General features: G+C 43.1%; 1 protein-coding gene across 3 annotated transcripts in view; it reads left to right on the forward strand.

Annotated features, from left to right (window-relative positions):
- Window positions 1-16,427, forward strand: part of tmpoa (thymopoietin a) — a 36,413-nt gene extending 19,986 nt beyond the window's left edge. Inside the window, exons 5-12 of one of the 3 annotated variants that reach the window (XM_017715396.2) lie at window positions 1,071-1,181; window positions 6,177-6,245; window positions 8,741-8,821; window positions 9,904-9,984; window positions 10,321-10,551; window positions 11,532-11,654; window positions 12,754-12,857; window positions 13,892-16,427. In XM_017715396.2, the coding sequence (XP_017570885.1) occupies window positions 1,071-1,181; window positions 6,177-6,245; window positions 8,741-8,821; window positions 9,904-9,984; window positions 10,321-10,551; window positions 11,532-11,654; window positions 12,754-12,857; window positions 13,892-14,273 (1,182 nt within the window). In that variant the 3' untranslated portion in view covers window positions 14,274-16,427. The remainder of the gene's footprint in view (window positions 1-1,070; window positions 1,182-6,176; window positions 6,246-8,740; window positions 8,822-9,903; window positions 9,985-10,320; window positions 10,552-11,531; window positions 11,655-12,753; window positions 12,858-13,891) is intronic. The other 2 variants (XM_017715397.2, XM_017715398.2) reach the window with 2 other exon arrangements.
- Window positions 16,428-19,503: the final 3,076 nt, after the last annotated feature.

Genomic DNA, 19,503 nt, shown 5'->3' on the forward strand with positions numbered 1-19,503 from the left:
TATCTTTTGTCTGTGTTTATCCACACCTCCCCCATCGTCTCCTTGCTTTTTTGCCACGTGACTTCGCGTGGATAGTGCTTGTTGGCACTATCCGTCTTATTGTAGAACCATCTACCTTCTCTACATAGTGCAGTAATCATTTTCTCGTTCTCTTTGAGCAGAACGTCGTGTTTTTTGGTGAGGAAAGTGTGTTTACTCAGCTGGACCTCTAACATAATGATAATCATTGGGGTGTAACGGTCCACAACAAAATGTACACACGAAAAGGAAAATCAGCTTTGGGGCACTTCAGTGGCAACAGTGGCACTTTATTAAAAACAGGTTTAATTTCTGTCGTCCACTCTCAGAAATATTGGTACTAAACCATCACTGGGGCAGCCCCCCTCCTGTCGCTGGGGTGGGACCCTCAAGGGTCCATTTCAGTGCCTTTAGTCAGGGAACATAACTGAACCACAATCCACTGAAATGATCTGTTCTAAGCTGGACTGACTCCACACACCCCGCCTCGCCTCGCCTCCAGGCTTTTATTCTACTGCTCTGTTTTAAAACATTCGGTTATGAAAAGGAACAAATACCAACTTTTCACCTGGAGGACCTGATTTAAGCTCCACAATCAGACCTTAGAACCACTGTAGAACCTTTGAGGGAACATTTACACTGTTTGTACTTTTATGAAGGAAGGATGCACCTGAACAGAACCTTCATGTCTCACAGTGTAAAGAAAATTAGCGTAGACCTACGGACTAAAATGATTTGGGTTGATCGCAGTTATTTAAATTATTTTCACAGTTGTTGGTTTTCACAGCAAAAAGGATAGTTGTGGTGTTTTTTTCAACATTTTGGAATTGTACCATGCATTTGGTCTTCAGAAAGGTAGTATTACAAGTATACACACACACACACACACACTTTTGTGCAGCAATTTAAACTTTCAACAGTTACCTGGGACTGATCTCCACTGGACGGCTTCTCTTTGTGACTGTTTGTCTTAAAAACATTCTGGCGCTGCTTATTGGTGGAAACTCCACTCCTCAGAGGTTATTCTGATACGTGTACGGTGTTGTATACAGACCTGGAAAGAGGACGAGCAAGAGGAAGATTTTCAGGTCATGAACGTTCAGAGAAAATCCAGGAGATCCTCTCGTAGACTGGATCAGACGGTTCCTGCCAGCGATGACACTGTAACTCAGTATATTGTCTTCACCTGTCTGGCGTCTGAATTCTCTGCACTGGGTTGGCTGCGCTTTTAACATGGGGCTGTAATGGGATGGATTTTGAAGTCAATGGAACCAGACTCCCCCCCCCACAAAGGTATTTGGTTAAATGGTTCTTCAGATTGATGGAGAATGAGCTGTAGATGGTTCTACATGGAACCTTTTTTGGTTCTATATAGCACCCAAAAGGGTTTTTTCTGTTGTTGTGATGTCCAGCTTGTAACGGTAGACGAGCCCTCTTGGGTTCTATATAGAACCCCACGTGCACATTTTGCACCAACCTGAAGAACCATTTCATGAACCTTTAATCATACAGAGGGTTCTTTGAGTGTTTGTGGTTATTAGAACCATTATCTTTATTGTGTGTGTGTTTGTGTGTGTGTGTATTTATGTCTTACACACACAGACGCACACGTACATTTTACACACACACTACAGTCAAGGCAAAATCGAACCTGTTCTGTGTAGCTTTGCCGAAGTCGTACCTCCTCCTGAGGCAGGTCCGCTGCTGCCAAATCCGGCAAGCGCCACAGGTCCTCGCACGACAAATACCTTTTCTCCAAATGCGGCGCGTTGTCCAAATTCGCCGGCTGCCCCTCGTCGTCTGGCTCCGTGCCAAAATCTGCCCAAATTTGTGACACAACGTTTGATTTAGGCGCGAAATTCGTGGCCGTTGTTGAATTAAACGATGCCGAGCGGCTTGCGTCAACAGTGTGGGGCAATACCAGATCAGAGGAATGTTTTCCCTGTAAACTTGTGATTAAAATCACACACGGGAATTCCCCCTTATGCGTTTTGTTTCTCCAGAATCCCTTGAACATAGGATGGAAGGCAGTCAACGGTAACGATGATTGTGATTTTATAATCCATATTCAAATTCAAAACAAACGAAAAAGAAAGAGAAAGAACTTGTGGTGATGACGAATTGGAGCTGAACCCTGCGGAATCACTTCAGGTTCACGTGAATAACATCACAGCCCTGTTTTAACAGCCCAACTCGGCTTCAGCGTTTTTAAAGGGCTGTTGGGTGATTATCTCGGGTGTTTTGGCTGCACATTGTGTCACTACGCACTTCCGAACGTCTGTCATGTCTGTGGTGAAGCACTTCGGGGTTAACGGCAGGCTTTCAGGGCTGCTTGCACAAAGTTGCTTGTTGGTGAACGTGTGTCCGTGTTGGTGTCGTACTGGGGGTGGGCAGCACGATGATGTCTATTAGTGTTGCACTGATTGATATTGACGCTGAAATAGATGATCCCGATATGAATCCTAGTACTGAGTGATGCATGCGTTCATCCAGAAGCTGGATCTGAACTCGAGCGGGATTCTCACTCTTGAGACGAGCAGTTCTAAAAATCGCTCATTACAAAATAGGTAACGAGGGGAGTCGCTAGTGTTGAGTGATCCTCCTGAAGTTAGTTTTGCCATAAGGTTTATACTGTGAGCCGCAAATAAGCACAGATAATAGAACATTAGAACGGTGCAGAACGTGCCATCGTTATCTGGATCATCTTACTGCAGGCCCTCGTCTGCCGTGTGGGCAGTTACACTGCGAGATCATGCCAGGCTGCTATTGAGGGAGCAAACGCGCATGATGCCGCATTTAACGTGACCACTAACTCAACAGTATGGAAACAAATTGGTCATCAGCGCCAACATGCTGGAGAGTATTTGTGAGTAAAGTGGCCGATCGTACGCAAGCTGCACTCTTTATGAGGTGGTCAGTCATTTTGGGTTATTCAGTCCCCAAAGAATGCAAAGTTCTGTACCTTGGAGATATAAACGATCGTGTAATGGATAATGAGAAATATTTAACGAGGATGCTTCTGATCTCCAGCGAAAAGCAATGACATCAGTAGAAGACTAACCTGCTCTGTAGAAAAGGGGGCGGCAAATTTACGCTAGGAAAAATGAGGAGCTCTAGAAACGTGTCGGAAGTGGAAGACAGGACACCAGAGAAATGGGTGGGATAAATGGATGTAAATACAAGGATACTGAACCTTTAAATACACTAACTTGATAAGTTTTGTAACCACAGACCTTTTTCGTGTTCTGATTGTTATTTTGTGTCCTTCCTTTAATTAAAATATAGGTGATTAAAATATAGATGATTCATAAAAATAAATCTCAAAAATAAGACTTGCCTAATAATTGTGCACACAGTGTGTGTGTGTGTGTGTGTGTGTGTATCTGTGTGTGTGTGTGTGTGTGTGTGTGTGTGTGTGTGTGTGTGTGTGTGTGTTTATGTGTATATATATATATATATATATATATATATATATATATATATATATTCACACACTGTGCACAATTATTAGGCAAGTCTTATTTTTGAGGTTTTTATTAATGACCAGCTGCAGCGCTCTCGTTTAATCCAAAATGTTAATAAACCTCAAACATGAATGTTTAAGAAAGTAAAAGTGAGGTTTTGCTTTCTAAGGAGAATCTATATCTATATGTGCACATATACTGGGCAACTATAATGGTGCAGAATTATTACGCAGCTAAATGAAAAACATTTTCCCATCTCACTTTATTTTCATCTGTTCAAGTGAGAATAATAAACAAACAACTCAAAACTTCCCAATGAACATTTCTGAGAAATAAAAAAAAATCAGTGACCAGTACAGCCGCCCTTCTCTTCAGTAACAGTGATAAGCCTTTCATTCATGGAGTCGGTCAGTTTCTTGATCTGTTGACCATCAACTTTTTGTGCAGCAGCAGCCGCAGCCTCCCAGACTCTGTTCAGAGAGGGGTCCTGTTTTCCTTCACTGTAAATCTCCCGTTTAAGAACTGCCCACAGGTTCTCAGCTGGGTTCAGGTCAGGTGAGGAAGGAGGCCACGTCATAAGTTTCTCATCTTTAACGCCTTTACTGGCGAGACGTGCAGAGGAGTACCTGGATGCATGTGATGGAGCATCGTCCTGCATAAAAATCGTCTTTTTGAAAGATGCAGATTCTTCCTGGACCACTGCTTAAAGAAAGTGTCTTCTAAAAACTGGCAGCAGGCTTGGGAGTTGATTTTGAGCCCATCTTCAACCCGAAAAGGTCCAACCAGCTCATCTTTAATAATACCAGCCCATACCAGTACCCCACCTCCACCTTGCTGGCGTCTGACTCGAAGTGGAGTTCTGTCCCGTTACTGATCCAGCCACTGGCCCATCCATCTCGTCCGTCAAGAGTCACTCTTATTTACTCAGTCAATCATTCTTGGACCAGTCTAGACACTTCAGCTTGTGTCTTGTTCAGTGGTGGTGGGTTTCAGCCTCCTTACCTCGGCCACGTCTCTGAGCGCTGAACATCTCGTACTTCTCGATACTCCAGCTAGGCTGCGGTTCTGGAATATGACAGATCTGGAAGATAATGGGTTCCTGGGAGCTTCACGCTTGATTCTTCTCAAATCCTTGGCAGTTAATTTGCGTCTTTTTCTCTCAGCACGTTTCTTGCGACCCTGTTGACTATTTGCAACAAAATGTTTGGTTCTGTGACCACGCCCCAATATCTTAGCAATTTCAAGAGTTCTGCATCCGTCTGAGAGACTTTTGGTCATTTTTGACTTTTCAGAGTCAGTTCAATCTCTTTTTTTGGCCCATTTTGTCTAAAAAAAAAAAGCTGCCTAATAATTATCAACACACCTTGATATCGGGTGTTGACCTCCTTAGGCCACACCCTCCCTCATTACAGATACACATCACCTGCTATGCTTAAATCCATTAGGCATTCAAGTTTATCCAGCTTGGAGTTAGAAAATATGCCTAAGAATGATAATATGGTCAAAATACTCACTTGCCTAATAATTGTGTACATATATATAAAAATCTGTGTCTACTTATATAAAAACTCAAACACTTAAGTGTCAAAAAAGAAAACAGTATTTAGCGTTTTTGCCAAGCCAGAGAAGTTTAAGTTTAACCCTTATATATTTTAAGCTTCTTTTTTTTTCAGTTCTTTTTTGTATTGCACAATAAAACATTATTTCTGTTATCATTATATATTCATTGTTAAATATGGTTCTTTATTAAAGGTGAGGGGACATTTTCAGATTGATAGGCCCTTAAAAATGGAAAATAGTTTTATAAAATAGGGGAAAAAAATAGAAAAGTAGGCCTTAAAAAGTGAAAAATAGTGTTTATAAAGTAGGAAAATATGCCTTCATAATATAGGAAAATTAGGTTTTTCCTAAGCATCTAAAATGTTGAGGATGTAACACATTTATTTTGGGAAAAAGTACTTTATATCTCATGAACTAGTTTTAAGAACAAAGTTTGGTTGTAATCGTCCTCCAGCCGTCACTCGAATTGTTCAATCATCAGCATATCTGATTTAACGTAACGAAGCGTTAATTAGATAAACTCAGTATAGAGACAGCTACGTTAATTTGGGAGGAGAGGAAGGTTATGGAGATGATTAAGTGAACATGTTGAAATCGTTTAATACAGTAACTACTGACTTACTGAAATACTGATATATTTTATCTGTGTAATATCAGTGCATTCCTAATATTTATCATTGTGTTGCTAAATTACACCAATCAAGCATAGAGTGAGTGGATCAGACACAGCAGAGCTGCTGGAGTTATTAAACACCCCAGTGTCGCTGCTGGACTGAGAACAGTCCACCAACCAAAAATATCCAGCCAACAGCGTCCTGTGGGCAGCGTCCTGTGATCAGCGTCCTGTGACCACTGATGAAGGACCAGAGGATGACCAACACAAACTGTGCAGCAGCAGATGAGCTGTCGTCTCTGACTTTACATCTACAAGGTGGACCGACAAGGTAGGAGTGTCTAATGGAGTGGACAGTGAGTGGACACAGTGTTTAAAAACTCCAGCTGCTGTGTCTGATCACATTAGATCACAGTATGCTTTTTATAAATCATGCATCAGTATCATGTCATGACGGTGTCTTGAGTATCGTGATATGTTTGCGTATCGCCCACCCCTGTGCTGTACTCCTGTTCCTTCAGGACGTCTCCGAGCTTTCAGCAGCTGAGATGCTGTCGGCTCCTCAGGAGAGAAAAAGAGCAGCGCCTTCGGTACGTGACTGACAGACTGACAGAGTGAGATGAGCAGCAGTGAGCAGTGCTTTTGTTTTTAATTCCTTTAAAATGACGTCAGACTCAGGAAAACGTCCCTCACATGTCCTTATTAAAGAAGACCGAGAGGAAGACGTCGTGATCTGACACGCAGAAGCTGGACGTCCGTCCCATCGCCGTCTTTTAAAGATCAGAGCGTGAACTTCGTCTCCTCTGCAGACCAGTTTCTGCTTCCTTACACGTTCCGGTTGGAGGTGTGATCGGATTCAGGCGTTTATATGGCAATTATTCTTCTATTTAACTGATTATTTACAGGATAACCCACCTCGTCCAGTCGGATAGAAACTGTATTCCGAATGGCCTCAGTCGGACTAGACTATTCCGATTGAGGTGTTTTACATGGACGTATTCTATTCCGACTGACCTATTAGTCGGATTATTAGGCTGCGTGTAAACGTGGCACTGAAGAATTAGGGGGGGGTGATGATAAATAACTGCCCCCCCTCTTTGAAGGCGTATGATCCCTAAATGTAACTAAAGCCCAGCAGTGAGGAGCTGAACTTTCCCCTCCTCTGCTGTCCCTGCAGACGGGCAGGGTCGCCTACAGAGCGGCGCTGGTAGCTGTTAATGAAGTGATGCTCTTTTATTAGAGGGTCTCATTTCAGAGGGAAGATCTCAACCACTGCTCTGTAGCTCAGTTCCAAGGGGCAAGGAGGCACTCGAAAACAAGGGTAGAGGTAAAAATAAGAAATGGGACTGGGCCTAAAACTAAAAAGCAGGATTCAGGCCCTTAAAGTAATATACAGAGATCTCCCATCCCATCCAAATTGGTCATAAACAATACAGATATAACTTTATTTCAGAAGGATGCGTGTTGAAACGTATCCTGTCCAGATCTTGGGTCTGGCAAAGGGTTCTTCTTCTCCATTACAATGAACTGTGAGGCAGAGCTTAAAGGGGCGCTTCACGAGTTTTTCACATTGTCTGCATAAATAATGGTTAACAAGTAAAGAGAGTAATTCAGTGCGTTTCGATATGAAATGCTCCGTTCTGGAGAAACTTGCAGAGTCAGGATAGTTTGCAGTGGTGATGATAGGAACCGGACGTCTGAAGAGTTTAATGCCTCTAAAATGGAGGTCTCCAGCCCTGGTCCTGCAGAGCTTCCTTCATGCAGTGTCTGGTTCCAACCACAGGCGGCCACACCTGTTCCAGATAATTGGATGAATGGGTGGAAATTGCAGTGTTTCAGTAGCAAGACGTTCCTGATTGGCTGGATCAGATGCATTAGTGTCACATAAGGGGAGGGGCAGGTTGGAACCAACCGCTGCAAGAAAATAGCTGTCCGTGTCCAGGATTGGAGACTCCTGCTCACACAAAGTTTTTACCCAAGTTATTTTTAAGTTCAGTCATGGTCGAGACGTGCATGCAGGATGTTGGGAGGCAAAATGGTCCCTAAAGAAACCTTTTCATTTATCCCTTTTACCATTAAGTCTGTATGAACTCTCAGACACGTGTAGGTTCCCTGCTGGGTTTGGATAGTAAATAAACAGCTATATTTGTTTTGTCGTGGTATGCTATGTAACATACTGTATATATTGATTTATTTTATATATGTATATAAAATTACACTCACCGGACATTTTATTAGGTTCAATTGCTGATCAGCCAATCACACGGCCGCAACTCAGTGCATTTAGGCATGTAGAGGTGGTCAAGACGACTTGCTGAAGTGCAGACCGAGCATCAGAACGGGGAAGAAAGGGGATTTAAGGGGCTTTGAACGTGGCGTGGTTGTTGGTGCCAGATGGGCTGGTCTGAGTATTTCAGAAACTGCTGATCTGCTGGGATTTTCACGCACAACCATCTCTAGGGTTCACAGAGAACGGTCCGAAAAAGAGGAAATATCCAGTGAGCGGTCAGTTGTGTGGACGAAAATGCCTTGTTGATGTGAGAGGTCAGAGGAGAATGGGCAGACTGGTTCCAGATGATAGAAAGGCAGCAGGAACTCAAATAACCAACCAGAATCTCTGAGGAACGTTTCCAACACCTTGTTGAAAGTCTGGCATGAAGAATTAAGACAGTTCTGAAGGCAAAAGGGGGTCCAGCCTTTTACTTGCGCCTAATAAAGTGGCGTGTGTGTACACACACATATATCTGCATGCACACACACACACATTATATTTTGTTGCCTTGTACTGAGCAATGACAAAGTTGAGTGTGTCTGTCTGTGTGTCCATGTGTCTGTCTCCCTGTCTCTCGGTCTCTCTCTATGGTGTCCCCTGGTTCCTATCACCACCACTGTAAAGAAACCTGAACCATTTCACACCAAAACCCTCTGAATCTCTGTTTACATCTCAAACACAGAATTATGTAGGAATAATTTTGGAAAAAAATTGGTTTCATTTTCCTTCAGCATACCCACACCTGGTGGAGGGAAATGCTTTGTGTTATTTGATTGAGGTAAATACGCTGACGTGTGATGAATTGCCTCTCAGCTTCGTGAAAACGTCCGCTTCCCTGTGAAGAATGGGAGTCCCAGATGTACGCCTTCGTCTCCATGGCAACAAGGCAGAAAGGTGTCTTTTTAATAGCGATTCGTGATTAAACATATTTTTTTTTGTTTACTCAGTTAACTTCATTCATTTGCTGAAATTTAAGGCCAAATGAAAGTTTTAGTTTTTGTTATAGTTATATCAGCGGAGAAAATGAGCTGTCAGCTGTTGTAAATACTTTTAAGGGGAAACTGAAGGTTTTCATTTTACTGTTGCTTTCGTTTCTTGTTTTGTGCTAGTTTTACTTGTTCGATTGTAGTCAGTGGTCACTTGTGTGACCGCATTTTAGGGCCACTGTTAATATAGTAGACTTCAAGAATAAAGTCATAATATTTTTAGAAGAAAGTTGTAATATTTGGATGAAAAGTCGTACGGTGCGATATTTGGCAAATAAGTTGTAATATTTTGAGGAAAAAATTTCATTTTTAATTTGAATGTCGTTAAAATTTGAATATTTTGAGATCATAATATTTCAATGAGAATGTCGTAGAATTACGACATTAAAGTGGCATCAGTGCCAGGAAAGATCACAATATTGCAACGTGAAGCAGCGCCTCCTGGTGTTAATTGAGTTGAGTTGGTGGAGCTGCAGTTTCATATCGATTCCCCCCATAAAGAAACACTCAGCCCCCCCGTCTCTCCTGCTCATCAGCACTAGCCTGGTATTAGAGTAAGAACCGACTGAAACGGCTGAGCAGGGAACTGTTTATCTAGAATAAAGAGCCAGACAGACTCTGAGGAAACCGCCTGTCTGTGTTGTTGAAGGAGAACCTCAGGCAGGGTGGTCTACACGGCTATTGGGGGCTTAATTTCCCCCATTTAAAGAAGGCATGAAGTTTCACAGACAGTGAGGATGAAGATCAAACTGATCCACAGAGAGACGGGAGTGAGTGGTGCTCTGGCGCCAGGACAGCAACAGAGACCCCAACGCGGTGTAGCAGCCCCCCTATAGTTGGATCTTTAAACTGATATTTCGAGGATATTCTCTAAATATTACAGCTTTACTCTCGAAGACTGCTATTTTTTTTTAACAGTGGCTGTAAATTGACTTGGCTGTTATATTGACTTGAGCTTGAAGCTTGTCCTGTTTGTCCTGTGCCTCAAAGCTTAACGAAGGTGGTGCTGCTTCCTCTGCTGCACCCAGTGAAGAGATGCAGGTGTCCATCCTTAATACTGCTGTCCTTCAGGTGATGCCTACGTGTACATTCTCCTCTTTTTTTGAGTCTAGCAGAGAAACGCAGAAGCAGTCAGGTCACTTACCGTGAGTCCATGTGCTGAGTATATTGGGTGTAAGTGAACAGTCGTGTTGTAATTTTGCTTTAATTGCTTTTCGTAACATCACAGGTGGGTTCTGGGCTCTAGACCTGTGATGAGTGGTTCAGCGTTATGTCCCCAGATTAATGGTTAAAGCCTTGGAGTATAGAGTTGAATGAGTTATTAAAATGACTGAGAACGGTTAAATTTTACTAACCCAGTTTGTTTTTTACACTGTCCTGAATGGGGTGTTGCTCTCTGTACTAAAGGCTTCATTTCAGGAGCCTAAATCTGTCTCGCTGGCCAAACATACCAAGCGGTCCATTCAGCCCCGTTCATCTTCAGCTCAACCGTCTGAAGATTTGATTCACATGATGTGCCGCCTCTCGCCTCCTCCAGCTCGTCAGAACAATGCTTCCCCTCCTCCACCCGCTGAGATGGATTCTCCCTGCCGTCCAGCTCAAGAAGATCCTCTGTCGGTCATAAAGAGCTCGTCTAAGGTTCGGCTTGGGGACAGGAGTGTTTTTCACTGTGCACGGTGGAGTTAATGCACAATAGCTAGTATTAAAGCGCCCATATCACTGAATTTCACAGACTCTTTTTACCTGCAGGAGAGTTAAAGAAACATTCTTAACTTTAAATGTAAGTTAATGGAGCTGCTTTTTGGGCCAGGCAGGTTTTTCTATTGGTCTGTTCATCATGTAGTTTTTGCATATTGTAAAGATCAGCTGGCGTTTTCAATTCATTACCATTATTTATTCTCTCTCTCTCTCTCTCTCTCTCTCTCTCTCTCTCTCTCTCTCTCTCTCTCTCTCTCTCTCTCTCTCTCTCTCTCTCTCTCTCTCTCTCTCTCTCTCTCTCTCTCTCTCTCTCTCTCTCTCCCTCTGTGTCCCTCCGTCTCTCTCTCTCTCTGTCTGTCTCTGTCTCGCACACTCACTGTCTGTCTTTTTCTCTCTCGCGCTCGCTCTCTCTGTCTCTCCCTCGCTCCCTGTCTCTCCCTCGCTCCCTGTCTCTCCCTCGCTCAGTGTCTCTCCCAGTCATTTTTCAGTTTTGGACATTTTTTTACCCTTTACATTGTTTTTAAATTTCATGATGAAAGGACCAAAAGAAACGACCCAAAAATGACTTTCCATTGAACGTAAAGTAGCTTTTTTCCTTTTTCTGTAACGTTACCATTTTGGAGATACAAGGTTTTTCTTCCAACAACAGCGATAGTGTTGCACTGCTGGACTGCTTTCTGAATGAGGAACAGTTCAGGCCAGCCAGTCATAACAGAGCTCATTTACATATATCGTCTTTAAAAGCATATTAAAAAAAAAAAAAGAACTGTTTTTGGCACAAAAACCTGCACAAGCATCATGAGGAACAGCATAAATAACCTGACTGATTTGAGCCTTTAAGAGAGGATGTGTGAGATTCTGTTTTTACAATGAACAAAATGCAGAGAGCGTCTCTGACTGGCTTTACTCCACCACATCAGGACCACTCGGGGTCTTCTGCGGCCCTGTCGAGGGGAAAGCAAACCAAAATCCGTCCGTTCCTCTCTCCGGTCACCCCTGTACGTGGGCAGGGCAACAGCTTTGGCGATCAGACTCCGCTGTCGGTAATGCCGTGAGCACCAGGCGGTGGGTGCAGTGCCACACACGGGTGAATGTTTATGGTGGATGAGGTTCCTGCACGTGAGATTAAGAGGTGTCTGTATCCTAAACCACGGAAGTGTTTTATGTTGGGTTCTGTTTGTGGGTCTCACTTGGTGGTTTGATGTGGTGTAGCAGAACCTACAGTTTTAGTCTCTGTAGATGCAGACAGCCGGGGGGAAGTGGTGGTGGGAAAACTTGATGAATGAAAATTAGTAGCCACTCATGCACCATCATGCAAATGACTTGCAACCCATCAGCTACTAGCTGTTGTCCAGTATTAAGATGTACACAGATCAGGCGTGATATCATGACCACCCCCTCGTTTCTCCACTCACTGTCCACTTCATCAGCTCCACTTACTGTATAGCTGCACTCTGTAGTTCTACAGTTACAGACTGTAGTCCATCTGTTTCTCTGATACTCTGTTATCCTGTTCTTCAGTGGTCAGGACCCCCATGGACCCTCACAGAGCAGGTACTGTTTGGGTGGTGGATCATTCTCAGCACTGCAGTAACACGGACGTGGTGGTGGTGTATCAGTGTGTGTTGTGCTGGTGCGAGTGGATCAGACACAGCAGTGCTGCTGGAGTTTTTAAACACTGTGTCCACTCACTGTCCACTCTATTAGACACTCCTACCTAGTCGGTCCACCTTGTAGATGTAAAGTCAGAGACGACAGCTCATCTGCTGCTGCACAGTTTGTGATGGTCATCCTCTAGACCTTCATCAGTGGTCACAGGACGCTGTTGGCTGGATGTTTTTGGTTGGTGGACTGTTCTCAGTCCAGCAGCGACACTGAGGTGTTTAAAAATTCCAGCAGCACTGCTGTGTCTGATCCACTCAGACCAGCGCAACACACACTAACACACCACCACCATTGTCGATCTAGTGCACCTATATAGTAAGTGGAGTAGATAAAATGGTCAATGAACAGAGAAACAAGGTGGTCATGATGTTATGCCTGATCTGTATTAACGGTCACTCACAGCTGTTTGATGTGATGCTCTGTGGAATTTCCCTTCAATACTGTGTGACTTCATAGTGGTTCTTTGTTTGGGTGCAGATTGAGAAGCTGTCTGCTGTTGAGCACACCCCAAAACCAGCAGAACGAGATGTGCTGAAAGAACTGTTCCCCAACGAGACCTTCAACACGCCCACGGGAATCAGGTGAGACAGTTCAGCCACGTTGTGTGAAGAATCACAAAGCGAGATTTTTTTTATTTAAGTTTTATGGCGAAACCAGAATTCATTCCAGTTTTGAAATTGGAGTTTAATGTGTTATGAAAACATTTTTGAAAAATAAGGGAAAAAAGGTGTTTACACCCAAACTGCACAGTCCATATACACAGTGGATCAGACACAGCAGTGCTGCTGGAGTATTTAAACACCTCAGTGTCGCTGCTGGACTGATAACAGTCCACCAACCAAAAATATCCAGCCAGCACTAGACGGACTAGAGGATGACCAGCACAAACTGTGCAGCAGCAGATGAGCTGTCGTCTCTGACTTTACATCTACAAGGTGGACCGACAAGGAAGGAGTGTCTAATAGAGTGGACAGTGAGTGGACACAGTGTTTAAAAACTCCAGCAGCACTGCTGTGTCTGATCCACTCTTACCAGCACAACACACACTAACACACCACCACCACATCAGTGTTACTGCAGTGCTGAGAATGACCCACCACCCAAACAGTACCTGCTCTGTGAGGGTCCATGGGGGTCCTGACCACTGAAGAACAGGGTAACAGAGTATCAGAGAAACAGATGGACTACAGTCTGTAACTGTAGAACTACAGAGTGCAGCTATACAGTAAGTGGAGCTGATGAAGTGGACAGTGAGTGTAGAAACAAGGAGGTGGTCATGATGTTATGGCTGATCAGTGTCTTCTGTCTTAAAGGCACGGTATCAAAAAGAGCTACTTTAATGATCATCTAAAAACGAATTGCAAGCATTAATAAAATCAGGCAAACAAATTAAGTGGACAAACATGTGGCCACTTTAAATACAGTACCTTACACTGTTTTAGCATGTTATTCATTTAGTCTCTGTCTCTCTCTGTCTCTCTCTCTCTGTGTCTGTCTGTCTGTCTCTCTGTCTCTCTCTCTCTCTCTCTCTCTCTCTCTCTCTCTCTCTCTCTCTCTCTCTCTCTCTCTCTCTCTCTCTCTCTCTCTCTCCCCCTCCCCAATTCCTCTTCCTCAGCGCTACCCGTCGCCAGCCGATTAAAGGAGCAGCCGGCCGGCCCTTCAGTGACGCGTGGAGGGACGAACTGCGTCCACGCCTCACCGAGCTCAGACAGACCATCTCATCCTACACAGAGAGCCGGTCCATCTCTCGCGCGAGCGCCACCCCCCTCTCCTCTGCTCCCCTCTCTTCCGTACCTCTGTCCAGCATTCCCAAGCCTGCAGCACCGCCTAGTGTTCAGGCCAAAACCCGGCGCCGCCTGCCAGTGTGGGTGCAGCTGCTGCTCCTCAGTGCCGTGGCTGGCTTCCTTTTCTTTGTTTACCAAGCCATGGAGACCAACGAAATCAGTCCATTCGGCCAGCCGGAAAGCAGTGGCGCGTTAAAGGGCACCAGCAAATGAACTCCCTTCCCCTCACGTCCCTCTTCGGTTCTCGCCCCAGCCAGAACTTCTCTTCAGCAGCCTCGGACACTCGGTCAAAAGACCACCTATGCCCCCCCCCCTTCATTCTTCCATTACAAGACAGTACTCCACAAATTCTCTAACTTCGGCCTCCTCTTTCTCACTGACGTCTGGTCATCATCCAGAAACAAAGGAGATTCTGCAGGTTTAGCTGGACCTCTTCGGTCCCCAAGTGTGAACACATTTTTTTTTCTCTTCTCATCTGTTTTGAGGGTCTGTGTTTTGGGCTCTTTTTGGTGCTGGGAATGCTTTTTGGTGGGTTAATAAGAAGCATCTATGTGAAAATGAAATTAAGGACTAGCCAAAGGAGCTGTGACCGTGTGTGTGTGTGTGTGTGAGAACATGTGTAAAGGCACACTGTGGCTCTGGATTCAGGGGTTAGCCAGCTACGGTTTTAACTCTCAGCTCTTTGCCTCTGCAGTTACTTTCACTTAATTAAGTCCGCCTTAAGCTGTACTGAACTGAACTGAAACTAAGACCAAATGGTCGTCTCACTAGCCCATGAATCCCGTTTCACGGTGAGCCAGACTCGTCTCTGCGTGACAAACGTTTGCGCATTTATTTTCGCGTATTTCTCTAAGAGCGTTACTCATTTCATTTAACACTGCCGCCTCTTTTAGTATTTGTGTATGTGAATCCCGTTTGCAGCATCATAACATTTGAGGATCACTTTGATTCAGGTATGACGCCACAAACTGGTGCCAGTATATTGAAAAATGTTCATGTCGGCTTCTGTTTACAGAGCAGGAACACGTGGCTCTTGAAGGGCAGCTCCACCCAAATTCTGCCGAATTCAATTGGATGTAAACAGTCATTCAGAGTCGTTCAGTGTTTTTGATGGGAACCAGACGTCTGAAGAGTTTAGTGCCATTTAAAGTTGACTTCTGGAAACTTATTACCTGAAGGGGTTGCAAAACTGATACCCGAGACGTTGTTTTACAGAAGTTTTATGACTGAAACGTGTTTTTAAAGTGAATTAATGGCAGATTATGTACAGGTGTTGTACATAGTGTTAGGAGGCAAACTAGATCCCAAAGAAAACACTTTCATACATCAGCGCAGACGGGTGTAGGTTCACTGCTGGTTTTGGATTGTAAACGAAATGTCTGTACTTGTACTGTAGCTGCGACCCCTGGTTCCCATCACCAGCACTGTAAAGACGTCTGATATTGGCAAAAAGAGGTGGAGTTCCCCTTTAAGTAAACATATTTTTTATTATTTTTACATTTGTAATTGTGAAAATAATAATAATAAATAATAATTGACCTTATTAGTTTTGATAGACAATGTTCTTTCATTTCAGAATATAGTCTAGAATTGTAAAAATTGTCTTTATACAGTTTTTAAAAAATGAGTGTGTACATATGCGCTCAGTAATCCGATCATAATCTGATTTCTGCAGTCATCCGATTATTCAGATGGTCATGTAAACTCCACACTCCGATCTAGGAATCGGACACAGGCTGGATTTTAGCTCCGTGATCAGATTTCTCTGTGCTGTGAGCTCTCGCTCTGATTTCTGTGGGCTTTCTCAGTCTGCGCGAGATCAGACTCTGGATGTCGAGCGGCGCTGAAACCAAACACGAAATATAGGATCTGAATATTCTTCCGTCTTCTAGACGATGTTAAGTTCATATTTTCAGGTAAAGCGGCGCGATGTTTAAAAAAGCTGCGTATGAAGTTTGAGGTTTACGTTACGTTTATTTTGCGTCTTCTGTGAGTTTGTTGACTGGATGTAAAGCAGAAATCTGATTACTGTCTGACTCACGTAGACCTGGAGTTTCCCCATTATCTGATTACTCAAGTGCCTGTAAACGCGTGGATCAGATTACTGATGAAATCCGATTTTCTGCAGTTATCGGATTATTGGTCGTATGTAAACGCGTGGATCAGATTACTGACACAATAAGATTTTCTGCAGTTATCGGATTATTGATCGTATGTAAACGCGTGGATCAGATTACTGATGAAATCAGATTTTCTGCAGTTATCGGATTATTGGTCGTATGTAAACGCGTGGATCAGATTACTGACACAATAAGATTTTCTGCAGTTATCGGATTATTGGTCGTATGTAAACGCGTGGATCAGATTACTGACACAATCTGATTTTCTGCAGTTATCGGATTATTGGTCGTATGTAAACGCGTGGATCAGATTACTGACACAATAAGATTTTCTGCAGTTATCGGATTATTGGTCGTATGTAAACGCGTGGATCAGATTACTGACACAATAAGATTTTCTGCAGTTATCGGATTATTGATCGTATGTAAACGCGTGGATCAGATTACTGACACAATCAGATTTTCTGCGGTTATCGGATTATTGGTCGTATGTAAACGCGTGGATCAGATTACTGACGAAATCAGATTTTCTGCAGTTATCGGATTATTGATCGTATGTAAACGCGTGGATCAGATTACTGACACAATCAGATTTTCTGCAGTTATTGGATTATTGGTCGTATGTAAACGCGTGGATCAGATTACTGACACAATCAGATTTTCTGCAGTTATCGGATTATTGGTCGTATGTAAACGCGTGGATCAGATTACTGACGAAATCAGATTTTCTGCAGTTATCGGATTATTGATCGTATGTAAACGCGTGGATCAGATTACTGACACAATAAGATTTTCTGCAGTTATCGGATTATTGATCGTATGTAAACGCGTGGATCAGATTACTGACACAATCAGATTTTCTGCGGTTATCGGATTATTGGTCGTATGTAAACGCGTGGATCAGATTACTGACACAATCAGATTTTCTGCAGTTATCGGATTATTGGTCGTATGTAAACGCGTGGATCAGATTACTGACACAATAAGATTTTCTGCAGTTATCGGATTATTGATCGTATGTAAACGCGTGGATCAGATTACTGACACAATCAGATTTTCTGCGGTTATCGGATTATTGGTCGTATGTAAACGCGTGGATCAGATTACTGACGAAATCAGATTTTCTGCAGTTATCGGATTATTGATCGTATGTAAACGCGTGGATCAGATTACTGACACAATAAGATTTTCTGCAGTTATCGAATTATTGGTCGTATGTAAACGCGTGGATCAGATTACTGACACAATCAGATTTTCTGCAGTTATCGGATTATTGGTCGTATGTAAACGCGTGGATCAGATTACTGACACAATAAGATTTTCTGCAGTTATCGGATTATTGGTCGTATGTAAACGCGTGGATCAGATTACTGACACAATCAGATTTTCTGCAGTTATCGGATTATTGGTCGTATGTAAACGCGTGGATCAGATTACTGACGAAATCAGATTTTCTGCAGTTATCGGATTATTGATCGTATGTAAACGCGTGGATCAGATTACTGACACAATCAGATTTTCTGCGGTTATCGGATTATTGGTCGTATGTAAACGCGTGGATCAGATTACTGACACAATCAGATTTTCTGCAGTTATCGGATTATTGGTCGTATGTAAACGCGTGGATCAGATTACTGACACAATCAGATTTTCTGCAGTTATCGGATTATTGGTCGTATGTAAACGCGTGGATCAGATTACTGACACAATAAGATTTTCTGCAGTTATCGGATTATTGATCGTATGTAAACGCGTGGATCAGATTACTGACACAATCAGATTTTCTGCAGTTATCGGATTATTGAGTGCGTGTAAACACACTCAGTGATTTGCGATTGGTAAAGAATGTTTGTGCGATCCCAACTGTGTTCATTGTTGGCTTGTAAAAGTCAGTCATATGCAAATTGGATTGATTTTTTTGTTGTTGTGTTTTTTTGTTTTTTAAAGTGAAATTATGTTAACGCATCCTCTGAATAGAGCACACTGCACAGTTTACTGCACAATTAATGTCAATTTACTCAGTTTAACGTATTGGAAATAAACCATAAATGTGGTCTGTGTACAAACGTCACATTTTCATGATTTATATCTGTCCAATCTAAACCCAGCAGAGAGAAAATAAACAGTTAACACACTTTCACTTTTAAATCAACTAATCATGTATTTGACTGGGGGATTTAAGACCTTTGCGTAAGGAGTGAAGCGCTGATGTGAAGCAGCTTCTCTCTGCCATTGGAATTTCAGTACATGTGTCGTCTGAAGTACTCAATGTATTTATTTGTGTTTGTTGGGAGGGCGGAGCTGACGGAAGGACCTCGGTTGGGCTTTTGAATCTGATTGTTTTTGTTTTTTATACTGTAGATGGCACAATATTATTTGTAGAAAGCCAAAATAAACTTCATATCAAACCTTTCTGTCCTGTGTGCTCTTACTCAGAGGGGCATTCCGCCAGCGGTTCCGGTTTTCTGCTTCAGTCTTTCAGTCTTTCAGTCATTCTGAGTGGTTTGATGTGAAATTGCTCCTCTGTAGAGAAACTTGCCGACTGAGGTCTCTTTACAGTGGTGGTGATGGGAACCAGAGGTCGCCATGACGACAACACACACATAGGCATTTTATTTACTGTCCAGAACCACCAGTTAGTGAAAAATAGTGATAAATAATAGTGATCGTCTCAGACATCAGGCAGTGAATTCATATGAGGGAACTTTCAGAGGTGGACGTCTGGTTCCCATCATCACCACTGTGGAAACTGATGTCTTTACAGTGGTGGTGATGGGAACCAGGCGTCACCATGACTACAACACAGATTATAGACATTTACTATATAGAACCACCAGAGAACCTACACGAGTCTTCTGAGCTTATATGGAATGTTGATGATGGAAAATGGAAAATCTGGAATAATCAGTTTTCTTTGGGGACTATTTTGCCGCACAGCGCCCTGCATGTCTCCCTCCACCATGAATGGAGTTTAAACAATGTTTTAGGCCAAAATCTTCTTAAATCTATCGCAAGACATTGTCAGACAGCCAATTCGTAAGCATAATACAAGTCTGTGAGGAGCTTTTAGAGGTGGACGTCTGGTTCCTATCACCAGCACTGTGAACAACCACTCTGAGTGGCTCTGCTTACATCTCAACCATGTATTTATACAGAAATTCTGGCAAATTGGTGGAGTTCCCCTTTAATCCACTGTCTTATCCTGTTTCTCCAGACGGTGGAAGACAGGCGTGTGGTGCGAGACTGGAAGCTGCAGACAGTGATCTCCTGCAGGGAGGGAGGCCACACCACCACACAGGACTGCAGGTTGGTCACCGTGACAG

Source organism: Pygocentrus nattereri, chromosome 1, assembly GCF_015220715.1.
Source record: "Pygocentrus nattereri isolate fPygNat1 chromosome 1, fPygNat1.pri, whole genome shotgun sequence".
Classification (NCBI taxonomy): Eukaryota; Metazoa; Chordata; class Actinopteri; order Characiformes; family Serrasalmidae; genus Pygocentrus; species Pygocentrus nattereri.